Source organism: Bacillus rossius, chromosome 6 (genome assembly GCF_032445375.1).
Source record: "Bacillus rossius redtenbacheri isolate Brsri chromosome 6, Brsri_v3, whole genome shotgun sequence".
NCBI classification, from domain to species: Eukaryota; Metazoa; Arthropoda; class Insecta; order Phasmatodea; family Bacillidae; genus Bacillus; species Bacillus rossius.
The window spans coordinates 73,299,681-73,320,280 of NC_086334.1; the positions used below are offsets into that span (position 1 = coordinate 73,299,681).

At 38.2% G+C, this 20,600-nt stretch overlaps 1 protein-coding gene across 1 annotated transcript in view; it reads right to left on the reverse strand.

The window, feature by feature from the left end:
• The window catches only part of LOC134533468 (tyrosine kinase receptor Cad96Ca), a 213,513-nt gene that overhangs the window by 39,943 nt on the left and 152,970 nt on the right, over positions 1 to 20,600 (reverse strand). The window contains exons 4-6 of the mRNA XM_063370992.1: positions 5,911 to 6,251; positions 3,755 to 3,871; positions 534 to 669 (exon numbers count right to left, since the gene is read on the reverse strand). Of these exons, the coding sequence (XP_063227062.1) occupies positions 534 to 669; positions 3,755 to 3,871; positions 5,911 to 6,251 (594 nt within the window). The remainder of the gene's footprint in view (positions 1 to 533; positions 670 to 3,754; positions 3,872 to 5,910; positions 6,252 to 20,600) is intronic.

Genomic DNA, 20,600 nt, shown 5'->3' on the forward strand with positions numbered 1-20,600 from the left:
TTTAGAAATATTTTATTAAAATTTTAATATTTTATTTTTTTTATAAATTTAAAAAAAATGTAATTAAAATCGGATAATAAATAAAAAGTTAAAGATGGCGGCCGTAACGAAAAATGCAACGGTGACGTCATCATCCAATATGGCGGAAAACACATCACCGGAATTTTCTAGAACAAAATGACGTCATCCAAAATGAGGATCCAAGATGGCGGATACAAAATGGCCGTCGGAGTCAAGGTCAAGGTCAAAGGTCAAGGTCACAACCATCCAAGATGTCCGCCGTGAAGTCACAATCCAATATGGTGGACACCGGCTCCGGCTCCACACCCTGAACCCTGCGCTCGGACATACATTCCTATACTACTGGCAGGGATGGGCCCCGCCAGGGGTGCCTGAGCAGGGGAAGGGGCCGCTATCGCGGTTACTGAACCCTCCCCCCTCTCTTTTAAACCGTGAGGGGGTGCCGTTCCCAAGTCTGGCCAGGAGCGCCAGTCACTCTAGCTGCGCCACTGCCTGGGCGTGCCGCCGCTCACCGCCGATGTCGATGGCCTCGCAGCGCCACACCTGGCCGAAGCAGCCCTCGCCCAGGATGTTGAACACCTTGAGGCGGTGGCGCGGGAACTCCCAGCGGTCCGCGGGCTTCTCCGGCGGCGCCTGTCCGCCCGCCACCTGCACAGCCCCGCGCCACTCGCTGACTCCCGGCTGCTGGCGCAACACGCGTCCAGCTTTCCAGCTTTCCACGAGTACGAGTATTCTACTGTTGTAGTAGTTACGAGTCTACGACATTAACAGCTTGTTGGTTCTCAGCTGGTATGGGTGTTACAAGCGGTTTCCTAGGGGGGAGTGTGGTCTGTAAAGTCGGTTTACGGACGATAATTTTACGTGATAACGTCATAAGAAAACATTAATGAAAAATTGCATACTTTTTAATTTTCAAATATTATTTACAGTTTTTGCAAATTTAATTTAAATAATTTGTTTAAATATAATCACGAACAATTAGTTAAAAAAGCCCGCCTTAACCCGTTTGATATTATAGAAGATTTTCTCGCATGGTGGTTCGCCGGTTCTTGCACGCTCGGCTCAGGTGGAACGTGACAATGAGCCATGCTTTTTCGTGCGTGCAGCCGGCGTTCATCGATTTATAAGACGTTATCACGTCAAAAATTCTCCAGCATGAGGCACTAATGTTATTATACTTTAAAAATTTCACGGAAAAAACTTTTACTCAGTCCAAATAGCGTATTCTAGCATTGTACTCTAATTATGTAAAATTATCATTTTCGTTACTTATGCTTTATTTTAATCGCTCATGTGGTGAATAAATGCACCTGTCAGTTCACTGAACTCAAGTATTGTAAATAATAAAAAAAAATTTGTGTCATGACACGAAGTTCAAATTATCTTACATTCAATTGTTCATACTATTTTACATTTCTTTTTGTCTTTGCGATTACAGAGTGTAAACAGATTCAGCCTATTCCTCCAGGGTGACCTATGGTATGCGATATGCTTCATCGCAAGCGACCTGTCAATCAGTCCCCGCCTTCTTGCACCTCGACAAAGCTAACAAGTGACGTCACGCACCACCACGCCTGACCCGTGGTATGCTTCTCGTGCGTCATTGGCTATCTGGTGACGTCATTAGGCGTCTAGAAATGTTTAAGGTGCCACCCTCGTGATGTAACGAAATTGGCTGGTAGGGACTTAACCCAAAAGGGGGGGGGGGGGAGTGCCCCAGACTCCCATATTAGGGAGGGGGGAGGGGAGAGCGCAAAACTGGCAGATTAATTTTTATTATAGATTTTCACTTGAATATCGTTTTCTTAGAACGCACAAAAAAAAATCCCTTGGAATGCAGATGAACTGAATTATTTAAATTTAATGATACTTACTTGTATTGCTTCAAATACATAAAACTGATATTGTTCGCGTAATATACAACTTGCGATTTATTACAAATAATATGACTGAAAATAAATATGTTTATATACCACCTGAGTTGACACTAAAAATATTTGGAATAGTGGAATTAACATGAGGTGTTATCGATGATGGTTTTGGATTTGTTGGTTTGAAGCAAAATAGGGGGGGGGGGGGGGCACTACCTCGGGTGGATACTAGTCTAGTCACTTCCAGATATTTAGGCGGGTTTTCGTGGAGGGACCTGGTCGACAAGCGAGGCAGTCCGATAGAGTCCGCGCGACACTGACACGTCCTCGCAGTGAGTCCACGATTATTATTATTTGTCCTAACCTCAGTTATAACTAAGTGTGTGCGGGAGGGGTCTGGGTTAGGGAAAGACTCTAAGTGCGTCTCAGACCAGAGTCTATACGCTCTAATCATGCAGGGTTTAAGCCATGCGGGAGAGGGAGCATGCATCGTGCGCTAGGAGGGGATTGGCCAGCCATGGCAGCGATTGGCGCGATGACTAACTCCCCTCACTGACTATTCTAGACTATAAACTAGATATGTTGAGCCCAGGTAAAACCTGCATAGACACAGGGAAAACCCTGGGCTCTGACCTGCGGGATGCAAAATCCCATGCATTATTGGCAAGCAGGTTGATTACAGGAAACAGAAGAGTTGGACAGAGTAGAAAAGAGTCTTCAATGCGGGGGGTTGGGTTAGTGGCTTCCCGCCAGGCTGCCAGCCAGCCAAGTTGATTGAAAGAGCATAGTTATATGACCGCAGCACCCAGGTCGCCCCGGCCGCCGCGGCCATGTGTGTCCGACACATGGTTCCAGGAGGTGCAGTTGTTGGTAGTGTTCCCAGCGAGTGGTGACTGGTGCTCACAGCGAGCAGGTGGGCGCCATTTGGGCGAGGTGACGTCAGCAAGGCGGTGTTTGCGACGTGAGTGCGAGTGCATGCGAGTGAGTGAGAACTGTCACGTGCTGACAAGCACAAGAGGCGTCTACATTTAGAAAAAATAGCAATATATTTATTATTTTGCAGGCGGAATTTGGAACATTTAAATTTAAAAAATATATTAAGTGTGAATTAATCACAGTAAATAAAGACACATTAAATAAATTATTAGGCTATCCTTTTGAATTTTGTTTCCTCTAGTTTGTAAGAACGTACAGAAAAAAAACATTTACGATAGCCTACGTAAAGATTTTACATTTGCGAATGCAATATGATAAAAAAAAATAATGTAAAGAGAGATAATGCACAGTGTGATTTCTGTGGTATGTTAAATTTACTGCATTGTCTTTAAGAAATTTTCACTTTTTTTCTTTTTTTTTTTTAATAAAATGTTTGACTGGCGGTAATTTTCATCACCAAACAACCAATCATCCCTCCTTTATTCACTTATTATTGCTTATAGTTCGAGTGTATAGTGTGACAGTTGTATTGGCTTTGACAAATCGGTGACAAATTTAAACATTTACAAATATACACCCACGCCTTATCCGGGACTCGAACCCAGAACCCCTCGCACCGCAAGCCAGTGCGCACGCGACTAGGCTACGGAGGTCTGCACTAGCATGTTGGTGACGCGAACCCATAAGTTTCGCCCCTACCAAAAAATCGCTCAACGTGGCTAAAGAAGTTTTCACTTCAAAAAACCGTTATTTTTTAATCAAAGTGTGGTATTTGAAATATTAGTACTATCTTTGAAAGATTTGTGCAATGGGAGTGCAAGACTTGATGAATACGCCATTGCTCAGCACATGAATGTCTGTAGAAGAAGTTGGTTTTGTCAGCAGGATGTTCCACGAGAGGGATACGGTGGTGAGCACAGCCTGACCTGCGCGGGCGGGCTGGGGTCGCAGCAGGCGTCGCGCCGCGCGCTCGGGCCCCGGGGCTGCTGCCAGCGCTGCAGGGCCACCGGCTCCCCGGGCGCCGCCCCCCCGGACCCCTTGCGCTGCACACACACCGCGCCGTCAGCACCTTTACAAAACTATTACAATTACCTACCTGTTATGTAAGGTTTCCCTTAGGCATGTATTTTATCCAATATCCCTCTTTCTTCAACATTCAACATTTATTATTATCATATTATTAACTTTAAATTTTTCTAATATAATCTTCGATGATTTTCACGCCCTTGTCCACAGAATAGCTGCTGAAAGACTTTTCACGAATTATTTTTTTTTAAATTGTGTAGCAATGAAGATTTTTCTAAACTGATTTGGTTTTGTTATCTGCATATATCAGTTCAGTCGGGTTCAGGTATGCATGGTATGAAGGCAGACGAAAAACATCGTGGACACCTTCTGTAATAATGTGTGACTTATTTTTGTTGCTATTTTTTTAGCATACTTTTTACCAAAGAAAAGACTGACATTAATATTTTTTGTATATGATGTAATATTGTGGCTTGTCAGCCAGTTGTGTATCTCTTGTTTAGGGCGTATGCTGTTGATTCATTTTCTTAGGGTAAAAAGTGTGTTTTAAAAATTCATCTCTTCATGATAATCTCGAGATATCTGTCCAAACTTAAAAATAAGCAAATACTTTATCTTTACCTGCTTTCACAATAATTAATCTAAGACATTAACCATTGATTATGTGATGCCTATTACAGTATCTGACTGCCGGAAATAACTATGTGTGAACATTATAATAATTTTCATAAAATTTTACTAAATCACTGCCAATCTTCCTAAATAAAGATATTGGTATAAGATTGCGCCCTATCCAAGTAGATAATTCAAGCATTTCTATTAAAATATTTTCCTTCGATTTACAATTTTTCCATTAAAACCCTAGCTTCTGCTTTATGTTTTTGACATAGTTCCTGGTACAGTTTAAAACGGCGATCTTCTAACAAAGCCTTTTGAACTTCGCAAGTATCGCAACCTGTTTGCTCACAGTATTTTTTCACACAGCATTACATTTAAAATCGTCTACTTCTATCATTTTCTTATTGTCTGTTTTCTTTCCTGTAAAATTAAAAAAAATATATAACTGGGTTTTCTCATTGCTCTACTCTGAGCTGGAATTAATTTAACTGTTAATTTTACACAACTATTGCAGCACTTGTTATTCCAGCGACACTGCACATGAAGAAAAATGAGTTGTAAGTGGAAAAAAAAACAATTTAGTGTTGTCAGTGAATGAATAACGTCCCATGAGAAATGAAATGTGCGAATCTAGTGTGGTGATTGAGTGAAATGAATAAATTCAGTATCGTGTGTAAAACGAGTGAATTAAATAATGGCGGATTTTCAAAATTGCGGACAAATTTCAAAATGGCCGAGCAATTTGTTCATTCTTTTTCATTAATTCTTTTTTAAATTATAATTTTCCCCCCTTCAAATCTGATAGTATTCACGGATTTTTAAGATGGCGTCCGTAGCAAAAATGTAAAATAATAGAATCAAGATTGCGGCACTAATGAAAAGTGTGATGATATCATACACATCGAAGATTGTGTGCATAACGAAAAGTGCAACATAAGTGAGTGTGGCACGGATCAAAGATGGTCGCCGTGATGTCACTATCAGGATAGCGGACCGGCTCTACAGCTCGACACCCACGACCCAGTTCCAGGATTTACTTCATATACTACAACTTTACATTTATTTAAGGTATTTGTGTGTTGCGTGGTTTATACAGTCATGTGTACTTAAATCATCATTTTATGGTTCTGCACATACTGTAATACGACACATATCGAGTCACTTGGCTTTAGTTTTTTTTTTTTCAGGTGGACAACAGCTGTTCGACTTTGCCGCATTTATATATATATTTTTTTTAGTTTGCTAAACGTTCATCATTAAGGTCTGTTTTAGTTTTTAATACATAGTTTCATGTTTCCTAGCGAGGTGAGTTTTCACGGGTACATTTATATATAATTTTTTTTAAAGAAAAACATAGCTCAAGCGTGTTTTTTTATAGAGCCACTCATTGAAAATGATTGTTTAAATTGCACTGGAGTGTATGTTTGTTTGTTGAGACCAGCAGAGCGCGGCTGCAGCGGGAGCTGGTCGGGAAGCAGAGCACGGAGCTACTTGCCAGGTCGTGCTTGGTGGTGCTGCCGGAGCGCGCGCGGAACAGCCGCTTCCTGAAGAGCGCCACCAGCAGCGCGCCGACCGCCGCCAGCGCCGACACCACGCTGATGGGCAGCACCACGCCCGCCAGGTCTCTGCCCCCGCTGCCCCCGCTGCCCCCGCTGCCCCCGGCCTCGCTCGAGGTCGAGGTCGGCGGCGAGGTCGAGGTCGAGGTCGAGGTCGAGGTCGAGGTGGTGGGAGCCGGCGTCCCGCTGCTGACCCCCCCGCCCTTCGTCCCGGAGGTCGTCCCTGCAACGAGCAGCGAGCCGGCCGCTGCCTTCACACTACCTCACGTGCACACACAGTGCTGTTCATACAGGGGAGTACTAGACTTACATTCAGCTGCCACATCGAAATATTGCACTTTATATCACTCATTAATAGGGACCGGAAAAATTCGCGGTTTCAATGACCTGTAGGATGAACTCCATAGTTCTGCGTACACTCGGTCGCATGCCACCCACTCATTGGCTTCTGTCTTGTGAGACGTTCCAGCGAAGCAGCTGTGATTCGTTAAAGCTTTGGTTGGGTGTTTCTCATTTGTCCAGAGTCATCCAGGTGAGTTGTGAGCCAATAGCAGAGGCAGCACTAAGGTATAACGATTTGTATTTTAGCCTATCGCGAAATGAACTCGCGAATTTTTCCGGTCTCTACTGATTAAAATAATGCTACATCTAATATTGACTAAAGTTATGGATGCAGTAAGAAATGTGTCTGGCCAGTAATGGATTCGTTCCAAAGACTTCAATGGCTTCCAAGTTATAATCTACAAAATACCGAGCTCAACGTTAAAAAAACAGTTAAATCGAATTTATATCAAAATGCCTGTCAATCTAGAAAAAAATCACATATTCAAACAACTGTCTAAGTAGAAAATGTTCACAATTAATTAAACTGTTGAATCCAATACTGTAGAATCCAAATTATTTAGGCCATTGAAAAAAATCTGTCGATAAATGGACCCAGCAGAGGGTCATGTAGGCAGCTGGAAATAATTTTATTTACTCAAAGATGAGCGTTAAGCGATATCTTTCCAGCATTCTTACTTTTAAATTAGCTGGGGTCATAACTAAATATTCATATTCAAGGATATCACAAAAATACTCATTTAAGAATAATATATATGGTAGACAACAAGGTCAATGTAGAAAAGCACAAACAACAATTACTTGGGAAGTAATCTGTCATGACCTACTGAGTATATTACATTTCCATTGAAATCGATTTTACTAACATAATTTGCCTATTGCGTTTTGTCTGCTGAGTTTGTTAGGTTTTGAATTTTCAATAAAAAGCGCCATGCCTAACGACGTTGAGCCTAATTTTGTTGTGGCTCACTGCAATTCCTTAGCTGCTTTTTACTTAAATATGATTCCCTAACATGTTATTTTCCTAATGAAGATGTTCCTTAAATACAAGTTTACTGAGGTACTGTTAGCAACTTGGTGCTCCTTAACCAAGTCATGCCTTTGGCTGAAAACAAACTCCAGCCCTCGCCAAATGAGGATTAATGGTAGCTGTCCAGTACCTACTTTGGTAAAAAGAAAATATTAACTGCAAAGCAATGGAAGCATAATTCTGAGTATCTAATACTTCAAGGTTCGATTTTAAATGGTCGATATCTGATTAGAGTTTTAGAAACATTATGTATGACAAAATCGTTAAGTCATTCAAGTATTTACTGACTACTTTCATAATAATTTTAAAGTATTTATAAGGTTTTTATTAAAGGGAATGTATATTTTAAATCATTGGTTTGATAGACAGTGTGGGGGCTAATGATAATTTAGAATATTAAAATTCAATCAGATACAATGTAAGTTCAAAATGCAAATTTAAAAAAAAATAATGGTCGATATTGTTGTATTCATGCTCATCAGTTATTTGGTTAAAAAACAAAATATGAAGGACAGTGATATCACATTTTGAGACCGGCGTAAAGAAGTTCAATCGCACGATTCGACTGCAGTCGATAAATATCGGCTCGGAGACGTCTTGTGCAGATGGAAGGGTGTCGTCATCACTCGCTCTGTCCGTCGGACTGGGTACCGCTGCTAGCGCCGTCTTCCGCTGAGCGTACCGCGTCAAGCCTGTGGTGTTCCCCCAACCGTCTCCATCGCTCGGCGCTGGATATTCATATCTTTCTAATGGTTTTAGTAACCGGTTTATTCGGCTAACTCGTTTGCGGGCTGAAGCGGACGTACTAATTTTTATTGTTTTTACACAAAAGTTTTAACTTAAATTAATCACAAAGAAACCTGTCCAAATTATTAGAGACCGGAAAAATTCGCGTACTCATTTCACGATATGATAGAATCCAAACAACCGTACCTTTATTTTGCTCCTCTGATTGGCTCACAGTTTGTCTGAAGAAATTTTAGCCAATGAAAAACCTTCAACCAAAATAGTATCGACTCGCAAGCGTCCCAGTTGACAGGTGTCACGAGTCAGTAGCTAATGAGCGGGTGGCATTTGCCCGAGTGTGTAGAGGATTGTGGATTCTATCCTAGAGGTCATACAAAGCGCCAATTTTTCCAGTCTCTACAAATTATATACAATAAATTTTTAATGTTTTAGTTGGACGACCTCAATAAACTCTAAACAAGGACATCTGAATCACTTCACTACCACGAGTGAATGGCTAGCTACTCTGAACGGAAATGACCGAGAACAGCGGTTTTTAACGCTTTATGCCCTTGCTGTAACCGCTCCCCCATCTTCGTCATAGCTTTACAGCGACACAAACATGGGTCAATTAGTTATGCTAATGAGAAAAGATGAGAAGCGACACCGCGCCTGCGCCGCCAAGTCTAATAGTTATGAAATTATTATTGCGAGACAAAACATGCGTTTTCTTTACGCTCCTAACTTCTATCTGGGTGCCCGTATGTTTCGTACTGATTGTAAAGGCGTTTTTCCTGTGAAGTGTTGTCGGTACGAGACTTGTACGAGAGCCTTCCCGTCAGCAGAGCCGATGAAGGCCCTGTCACATTGTCAAAAATGTGTTTCCAACTGCATATATTTGACAGTAGAATAATGGGTAGTGTTGAACGGAGGATGGCATCCAATTTGCTCTATCAAATGAAGTTTTACAGATAACCTGTAAATATGTTTTAAATCAAGACACACCATCAAAGCTTATTTTTATTATAAGCTATCTCAAACATTTATATTTTAATATCAATTTGAAATAAATACATTAATTAATGAATCACAGTGTTGGATGGAAGTTTTGAATAAGTTATGCTATTTGTGCATTTATTTTCAATTACAAACAATAATATTTCCTACATAATAAAATAAATGTTCTGTGATCTTTTAAAGTTTTAGAAACAAATTTCCCTTTTACTCGTTAGTAAATTCTGCATATGACATGCACAGTGACATTATTTTAGTTAATTTACTTTTATAATTTCTTTAATGATCCATGTGTTGTTCGCCATTTTAAGTATTCGTTGCGACGAAAACAAATGTGTTTTCCGATACCGATTGGCTGATTTCAACCAAAATGCATTATATTTCATAACCCGCCCTATATGCCAAATATTTGATGGGAACTCGAGTCATCCAACTTGTCAAACAAACACGCGCGCACTAATGACTAACTCGCCAACTTCACTTGACACGACATATTGTAAGGTTTCGGAAGTGGAATGTTGACAGTGTAGCAGGGCCTGCTCGGTGCGCCAGAGCCACGCCGTAGAAGCGAGTGTGTGTGTGCTGACAGCGCGCAGATCCGAGCTGACGCGAGGTGCGGGAAGTCTCGCGCAGTGTAGATGTCTACTGGCGCGCCTGCAGGTTCCCCACAGCTGTACGTGGAGAACAATCTATACTGTACACTGCATTGGGCGCGGCAGCAGTCTACGGTGTAAGGCATGAACGTGAAACGAAACACTGAAACACTATGTTCTAAGAAAAAAAATAAGGCACCGCTGTAAGACAACTCTTTTAATAAAAGAAGTGAGAGAAAACTACACGAAGAATTTAACTACTTAACTGTTTTGTACTTGATATTTCAAATAGAACTACTTAAAAATAAGAGGAGAAAACATATTTGTATGATTCTCATACATAGATATAACATGCATTTTTCATTGCATCCAAATGATAATACGTTTCGGTTTCAGATATATTTTGTGTAGGCCTACTCCTAAAATGTCACCCCTCATAAGCACGTTAACTCCTTCTTTTAGTTGTATCGTTAAGTTGTGCGGCTATCAACGGGACTGCGTGACCTCTTCGCGAGCGTGGTCTCACAAGTAAATAAAGTATAATCGTTACAGACGAATCATTCATTAGAATTAAATTGTTTATTCTGTGACAAAGAATTAGCAAATATTTCAAGTGCAAACCATCATTAAAAACACCACTAATCTTGTAATGAAATCGAAAATTCTTCTCTGTGAGAAAAATGTGGTGTACCAATAAGTCGACCTGATCAATTGAAAAAATAAAAATAAATGTCAAGGTATACAAAGGACTCACTTTACACTTTAAAAAAATATTTTAGCGAATTGAGAAATTTGGGCGATTTGTTTGTTTTTGTTCTTGTAGTATAAATTATGTAATAATACTTTTTAAACCTGTCACTTTTCAGGATTTTTTAAAGTTTGTTTTATATTGATAAAGGATAGAACCATGTACTGTATGCGATCGGATCAATCATTTTTTTAACAATTGAATTTTTTATGATTTTTGGAAATTTTCCCGAATTTCTAGGTCAATAATTACACATTTTCAAGATGGCAACCAACATTATAGACAAGCTGGCAGAAGCCACAGTAATTAATACTACAGCATTCTAGCCGGCAAAAGTTAAACTAATATGGCAACAGCGCCCTTTAGCAGATGAAAACAATAAGTTGCATCCATGATGGCAGGCACCAGATGGCCGCCATGATGTCATAATGTTTGCAATATATAATTACCTTGTTATTTGTGGTGGGAGGTCAGTATACGAGCTGCCCATACAGAGGAAGGATCCATCGCCATTTTTTTTTAATATTTGCCAACATCGGTTTCTATCCAAACACTTCATAATGATTTTTATCAAACATTTTTTTAATTAAAAATATTATAAATATTTATTTATTTTCCAGATTTTGTAGCTTCATAAATACGAATTGCCAAATTGGCCAACAACTTTTACAATGGCGAAAGTTATTTTTATTAGAACTGTATTAATTTTGTTATTATGCTAGTTAAAAATTTTTTTCCCATTAAAATCGGATGATATTTATGTATTTTCAATATTTTGGCCAAAACGAAAATTTAAACTGTAATATCATATTTTACAATGTCTGGGCGTAATGAAAAGTGCAAAATTTAGAATGGGGTAGGCCTATTCGATTCCAGGATAGTGGAAATTACTAAAATTCAAAATGGCAGGATCCACTATGGCGGTTTCCTAACAGACCGTCGGGGTAAAGGTCAGTCATCCAAGATGGACGCAGTGACATCATAATGGTTGGTCATTGACCCCATTCTTAATCCTGAGCCTGAAACCTGGAGCCGAAGGAACATTTATATACTACTAAAATCCTACTCTTTCGATCGTGAGTGAGTATCCTGCACCCCATAAAAAACAGTGACTGCACAACACAACATGTGTCGACAACTGTTGGCAAAAATCAGAACTACTTGAAGCACATTGTTTTTGCATTATACAAATTAACTCTCGCTGCTGAATGTCGCTATTGTGGCCTCGTAGCCTTGTAGTCTTGTAGTGAAATGTCACTGGATCAGTTAGGCCAATGACTGTTAAAGGTATTGTACTCTACCATAAATTGGCTATCGTATTGTACCAAGTTGAATGTTCGTGTTAGTGTACATTCATTTCGTTAAATGCATGGAATCAAGTCTGTAGTATCGCATCCCTCTGATGAGATCGTATCCCACTGATGAGGTCTTAGCCCTTTGATGAGATCGTATCCTAGTAAGTTGAATTCTCGACAAATGTGTGTTTTTTTTTTGTCGAATACACTTCCCTTTTACTGGTCTTCCAAATGTGTTTTTTTATGTGTTTCCAAATGTACTTCCTTTTTTATTGTGCTTCCGAATGTACTTCCTTTTATGATTTTGCTTCCAAATGTGCTTCCTTTTTTAGATTGTGGATAGTTTGGTCTGTACTTCCTTTTATGATTTTGCTTCCAAATGTGCTTCCTTTTTTAGATTGTGGATAGTTTGGTCTATAATCAGGACTAATGACTTAATGGTTTGGAGATGCCATTTCTATGCACCTGACATTTTACATGAAATGTTTAAAATGTTCACGGAGTATCGAAAAATTAATTAGGCTTTTTGGTACTCTTAGTACCTGACATGGACATGCCTAACAATTCTACAAGATGTGAATGGCCAACCTGCTAAATGTTTCTGTCCAACTTATCTGCCATGCCTAGCCACCGACTGGGCGTGCGTGCCTGGCCAACCGACTGATGTGCATGGTCACCAACTTGATATGAATAGCTCACATAAATATGTGCCGGGCCACAGACTAGATGCGCCTAACCACCAAATAGACATGTCTAGCCAACAACTCAGTGTCTGACTAACAACTGGATGTTACTGGCCACCAAATAGACATGTCTAGCCAACAACTCAGTGTCTGACTAACAACTGGATGTTACTGGCCACCAAATAGACATGTCTAGCCAACAACTCAGTGTCTGACTAACAACTGGATGTTACTGGCCACCAAATGGTTGTGTTAGCTTGACCATTAACTGGAAGTGTCTAACCACGAACTTGATGTGCCTGGTTAATAGACTATATTGTGTGTATTGTTCAGATGCCCTGAAATTACATGCCAAGATATTGAAAAGCAATATGTTTGATAAGTTTCTATAAATCTCTATGTTTAAAAAGTAAAGTAGAGTTATAAATTACCAATCTAATAGAAGCATGTTTTACCTCTAGAATACATGATACAAACATAAAATGTGTTGAACGATATATATATAATACCAGTGTAAACAAAGAAAATGGGCCATGAAAAGATTGCATTAAAAACCAAAACCGTACACTGACGTAAGGCATGCGCGCCTGGAAGGATAACTAGGGTCATCGCTAAACCCTCCCCACCCCCCGCACAAAGCGCATCGTCTTGCCTAGGCGCTGAGCGGCCTTGGGAATTCCGCGGGCTGCCACTCGGAGTGGCGTGAATGGACGTCGGCCTTCTAGACTGTTCCGGCGTCGGGTGGGCCCGGAATGACGCGACTCTTAAAGACGCTCTCATCGGTTCTGGAATGACGACCCACTAGTACTTAAGCAGCGACGCCGGCCACCGCAGGAGTTCCGAGCGATTTCCGAGAGTTCGGAGAGTTCTGCGATTGAAGGGAAGTGCGACATTGGCGAAGAGGGTGAGAGACCCCCTCGAGAGTGGCGCGACATGGAGAGACGGGATCGATAGTGTGTGCCTGTGTGTGTACCTACAGGCGCGAGGTAAGGGGCAAACCACTGTTGAGCCTAGCTCCAGTGAGGAGTGCGAACTGCGGAACTTGACAGACATTTAGTGACTTGAGAATAAACATTTTTAAATAGCAGTGATATGTGACCAAGCTTTTTTAAGTACAATTATTTATTATCAATGTAAATATTAGTAGGTAATTAATAAAACTCTGAAGAAACCTAATTGGGCTATCCCTTACAAACCCAGTTCTCCCCACATTATGAATCGTAACATTATCGTTCATATCAACTGTTAGTCAAGCAAACCTGTAATATACCTTAAAAATCACTAATTTATAAAAGTCATTTAGTAAAATATATTCTGATTGGTTTTTATAATATTATTGGATTTATAAGCAAAAATATAATAAGATAAATATGTCATTTAAGAAATAAATAAATTTATTCTACACATATGATGAATATCAAAACGTCTTAGGCCAAGTCTTATTCTTCGCTAAGAAGGTTGATTTTTTTACCTTCATAGAATTGCCCCTTTCGGAAAAAGTATATGCGATGAATATTCAAGAGATACAAGATGGACATTTTTCTACAATTTAAGTTGAGCATACATATAGATACATGGTCTACGATGACTAATTTCACTGACAAACATACAAAATAAAATACATATCTCTCTATAAATAAACACAAATAATCATGATTAGAAAAAATTAATTACAACTAATATTGACATAAAACTAACAGACAATAAAAAGTTACTATTTAACTACTTAATATATGCAGTTATGAGTTTGGTAGTTACGTTGATGTACGATTTTGTGCATTGATATTGTTCACACAAATACTAAACTAACACTAAATGAAAATATATTAATTCTAATAACTGCCACTTCCTAACTTGCAAACGATAAATTAGAGATGCATGTTGATGCAAAAGAGTTTTATATCATTCACCATTTCTTCGATTTCTTTAAAGATCTCCTCTAGGCAGAAAAGCGCGTTTGAATTTTTTGAGGTAGAATTTACTCACTACCATAGGTATGGTAAGTCGAGTCTATGACGTCATAAAAAGTAATAAAAAGTAATTACGAATTGTCGAAAACACATATGGCAGCAGGTGGTGGAGGCAGACATAAAATGACAATAGAAAATAGTCGGTTTCAACTTGGTTCCCAGCAAATACACGGAAAAATCAGAACATTGGGAATATTACATGATAAACATACTTGCTTACTTTATAAAATTTGGTAAAAACTGTTACGATGGTATTTTTATGTGCATTTGTTTGTTATTTACCGTCATTCCACCTAGATCGCAGTGCATTCGCTTTCTTTGATATTTCACAGCAACCAACCCAGGAACAAAACATATATCAATTAGTATAAAATAAAAAATATACACTCAAAGAAAAATAATTATTTAGTTATTTTCTAATGACATGACTCAAAATGAGCACGTGGACAGAGATATAAAAAAGGCTAAATATTAATAACTTTTAAAGTTATAAAGTCTTGGTTATTCAATTTTTTCTTTGACATTGAATTCAGTAAATATTAAATCCCGCATTTGGTAAAATTCCACGAACAGTCTTTATGAACACGTTTCGCTCGCCGTAGTATAATTAATTGCCACGTGGCCAATCATAATAGAGGCAACAGATTCTTGGAGTCGACAAATGTAATAACGCCAAATTGTAAAATATTACAAAAGAAAATTATGTAATGTGCCTATATTTATTTAAACATGATCATATTGTCACTATATTTTAATAGAATGGCAAAAACATTACAAAGTTTTTTGTTTTAACGCCTGTAGCCGCCCCACAAACATGTGATTTTAAAATTTTTCTCTTCATATTACTTAAGCCACTGAAGGGTTGACATCAAATAGTTTCTCATTTTGACTTTTGACTAATTTGTGAACTAAATATGACGTAAGCATTATTTTTAATTTGAATGCATAAAGAAGTTTCAAAATGTGACTTCCTGCCGACAGGCTCTTCGGCGTGTCTTGCTCCAGACAAGAAGGTTCAACAAACTGTCGGGACTCCACCTTGAATAAAATAAAAATGTTTGTCCATACATTCAACTAAAATTGTTTATATCGATCTCAAAAAAAATGTTGCTAAAATATGTGAAATTTGTAAAACCAATTTAATTTATATATGACAAAGGTATACTTATGTCTCAAAAGACGTACACATCATCTAGTGAGTTCACACTATGTAACGATGTTCTACATTTTTCTAAAAAAATTCTAGGTCAATTTTCTGTATAGTTAGAAAAAAAATGTTATTTCTTATTTTAAGGGAGGTATTCACTTCAGAAAATCCTCGCCATAAGATTATTTTTTAAAACCATCCATAACACTGACCAGCCCTACTGACGATATCTGACGAAATGGCAAACGAGACACACCGGGTCATAAATTAGGCACGCTCTCCCCGAGCAGCCTACCATTTGATAATCACTATCTTACCGATTAGTTGCCCAATAATTTGAGGGTAAACCAACATAACAATGGTGGAGGCATTGGTTTCTTAGTCTCTCATTCTTGCCAAGATTAAAAGTTCTCAAAACCCATTAAATCGCTTGTAATTTTTTTTTCAAACCATACAGTAAATTGATTTATTTAGCTTAAAAATATTTAAAAATCTGAATGGATAAAACAAGTTAAATATGTACTCATTTACACTGATATTTTTTTTTATAAATGACCATGCCATTTTTAACTATTTAGACAATAATACTATGCATTCTAAAACGTGTACCATTATTTTTTGTGTTCAGTAATAAATTTCACCTACCTTATGAGCTACAAGTTGTATTACAAATCAAAATTTCAATATTTTTTTTTTTTTTTACTTAAAGCTGTGTTAAATTAGCATTTATCGTAATAAATAAAGGTTAAAGGATAATTTCTAATGACAAAGTAGAGTATATTATAATTCAAAGTTAAAATGAAGCACAAAGTGACGTTTGTGTTAGGTTGTGGGGTTACTTTATTCTACGAAAATTTTGTTTGACAGAATCAGCTGAAATATTGCTTGGCACAAACTGGCCCTGAACTTGAGGGCTGTGTTTTATTTTCTTTTCTTTTGTGACTTTATGAATACGTATTACATGTTTTTTAGATGTAACGAGAGCTGAAAAATGTGATTACCTAAGAACACTATTTATTAATAAATAATTTTTGAAGTACACAAACAAAAAACAAAACTTTTCCAAATTTAACCATGCTTGCCATGTGTTAAATTGAAATAAATAACTAAAATAAATTCCATTGAGTGAAATACGCCTGCTGTCCACCCGATGCATACAGTAATGAAGGTGCCAACATGGCTCCGAGCACCCGGTGCTCATGTATGCATCAGCGGACAGAACGACAGCACCCCCACACAGTCGTCGGCTCGGCGAGACGGTGAGATGCGCAGATGCGACACGCCCGCGCGCCCCACTGCACACGCGGCGAAACAGCGGCGCATCTGTGGCACACGAGCTGACGTTATGCCCCACATGCCGTATTCCCGGACCTCATTATTCTTATACGTCACACAATTCTCACACGTACATCATCCTGACGCTCTAACTTACGTGAAAGAACACATGAAGTTTGTGAATACCTTTCCTTGTCGAACAGTGTATGTGAGGCGAACAAACACGTGCTGAATGATAATGGCTGTCAGGAACTGGGGAAGAGAGAGAGATAGAAAGTCTCGCCTATTGTTCGCCTTGCTTGTGTGTGAGTCACATGACCACAGACGGTCGCAGTTCTTAAAGAGATAAAGCACGGGAATGGATGGCAGTTGTGACCTCATTAAACAACCCTCTCTTCTGGTCTGACATTCAAGATCTAGCAAAGAACACGGGAAGCCACAATTTCACAGACGAGAGAGCCACACCCGAAGTTCCCCGAAGTTCATGCTCGCTTTTTTTTTTGTTCTATCTCATTGTATAAACCGGTGTGGCATTAAATTTTGCGGTCGATTAGGATAGGTTAGCTACATTATAAATACTTTAAAACATTGTGGATGGTTGGTTATATTAGGTTAGTATAGCTACATTAAAAATACTGTAAAATCATTTTAGGGTTGCTTAGCAAATAACTTTTTAATATGTAGCTATCCAGCGCTAGGAAACCGTTTACATGATTTCACAATATCTTTAATGTGGCTATCCTAACCAAATCAACCGTCCACAATGTTTTAAAGTATTTATAATGTAGCTTACCTAACCTAATTGACCATTAGTTTTCATGAGTTGTCCAAAATAAACATTCACGGACACACGGCAAACGAAAAATATGGCGGCGTACAAATAAATACCGTTGCCTTGTTTATGGTATTTCCTTTTATCAACACCGCCATATTTATTTACAATAAACAAAAAAAAACCGAAGATGTACGATTGGGCGTTTGGCTCTCTCGTCTGTGAAAAGTAGGCTTCCCAAAGAACACGCACTGCGAATAATAAACTGTTCCTTGGCACCCGCCACGATGGCTGCAGTATTAAGACTTACAGTTTTCAGAGTTTATTTTAGATTTCGTACGGTAATTGTGTTGTAGATAAGTCGCTTGATGTCTTTATACGAACAGCATGTGTTTTGAGAGACATTAAATTCCAATACGTTTGTTCATACACAAATAAATACAAAATTCATTATTATTTATAAAGCTAAACAGTAAACACTGTTTCACCGCTAATGGGATATTGAAGGAACCAGTCTCATACTACATAAACAATTTTAATAAACACCCTCCTCCTGTTTACACGGTTGTTGCAAGCAAAGTCTTATATCTTAAATAGATCATAAATTGAAAATAATTAACTAATATTTTTGAAATTTAATTACAGAAATTGAAGACATTGGTCAAAGAACCATGAAAAATATGCTTCAAAAATATATACTTATTTCGAAAAGCTTTTCTATGTTCTACATTACTATAAACATTACATTCATGATTTTCTTGTATTAATAAAGTTCTGTATCAAAATCATACAACATTTTAAATATAATGAATGATTTACCTTATTGTTCCACCAAAAATACAAAACATGTATTTGTGTAATATAAGTGCACAAAACTGATACCAATAAAAATTATTTATTAACTATAAACTATTAAGAAATATGAATGATTAACTATGAATAGAAGGATTATTATTTGTTTTTTCCTTGACATATAGAGATTGCTTTTCTTTATTCTGTAGATTGTAAAACACTGTTGCCTAAACATAAATAGTTCCACAAAAATATGCTATGTTATACGGATAATGTGGCAAAACAGGTGTTTCAAAACACTATTAAAGCTTTTTAATAACACTTGACATTACTGAACATTTTCATTTTGTTTATTCACTTGATGAAGTAAAAGATTCTTCAGCAGTTTGTTGAGGGTCCGATACTAACTTATTGTAGTAAATCAAATTAAATGGTAGAACATATTTCAGTGTTAGATTAATTATATCACTGTTTATGGCCACTTTGAATTAAATGGATTCAATGTAGAGTGTTTTCTTTTTGGGACACACATTAGGTATTCTTATAGGGAAGTCATAACATACGGTTCCATTTAATAATACACAGAATCGATTCCTCATTATGTACAAAACAGTAATAAAACGGTCTGAGGCAACTGCAAACTTCTCTTCGTGTTTTGTGCCCTGTCCAGAAGTAACTATGAGTGATGTGTCTTGTAAAATCTCCTTGAATGTTCTGAAGTTCAAAACCAGGTTTTCATTTGCAAAAACCACTTCAAACTTCTTGGAAGTGTCTCTTACAATCTTATGGTAGTCTTGTGGAACATAAAATCGTTCACGTTTGCTTGACTGTTTTTCAACCAACTCAATGACCTGTCACAAGGCAGGAATTTGTGCCCTAGCTCAGAAAACCTTTGGTTTACTTTCTGAAATCTACATTTTTGTATCGAAGTAAATAAATACCGTATCACTGCGTGTTTTTTGTTTTGTACAGAACAGTTGTCAGAAATAATTTTACGTGGTTTATATTACCTACTGTCTAACGTTTTCATGAAAAAAAGTGAAGAAAACTTATGCGTTCACTTGGTAATGTTTTTGCAGTACTCTTACCATGAGTACTACTATGATGCATACAAATACTATAAACCCATATCGGTTTGCTATAAAACACATCACCTGATGGAATGGTTGGCAGTGGCAGGTTTTGTCAATAATCGAAGCAATTAGTATAAACTGCTGGGTTTTCTTTTTTCCTCTGCTTCTTCTCTTTCAGTAATGTCTAAAACTTCACTGCTTAGCAAAAGTTTAAATGTTTCGCTACTTTACTATGCTCTCCCTCTGATTCTCCTACTGCAGTCATGTCTTTGTCAAGTAATCACACGTTTAACAAAAGTCACTACGTGCTTTCAAAAAATTTATGTTACTGAATTTGGGGGTAGAGTAACGATAGATAAAGTAGCTCACCTTAGGTATTGTGTCCAAGTTTGCTTGGGCCCTGAGATAATCGTCTGGCTCATAATGTGCAGGTATAAGACATTAATTTTAATGCTGAACCCCGATGATACGAGTAGCGTTTTACATTGTCTCGAAGGATGTAGTACGATGAGCGTCTTGGAAAACTTCTAATGTGTTTAACAACCTTGGCAATGTCACTGTCTGCAACAGCATGAGGGCCGTTTGTGTGCTTACTTTTTATATCTCGAGGACTAGTAGCATTGGATAATGCATAATTTGCAAGTCGCTCAACACTAGAATTGTAAACTACCATTGTAAACTATTGAATGCTTCCTTGCACACAAAAATAGCCATTAGTCCATCTGAACATGAAAAAAAAATTCAGGCCATCTCAAAACTAACTGAAAATGCTTACAGTATTTATAGTACGTAGTACAGGAAACCAGAAAAGTAAATGCATTCGATATGTCTCTTTTGGGCTGAAAAGCTAGGTAGGGGCGTGCTAAAGCTGGGTGCTCCTTACAGTGGATAGAGTAAAAATGACATGAAATGATCGAAATTCCCACCATGGGCATCAGCACAGACTTATAAACATCTGCTTATGAATCTTCTGACCCTTAAAATATAATCTGGCATGGTGCGTGTATCTATGACACACCGTATGTCCCGTACACGCTGGCGAAGGAAGGAAACATCCCAACAAAGACATTCAACCTCAGAGCCTTGCCGTGATTTCGACACCTTCTATATGG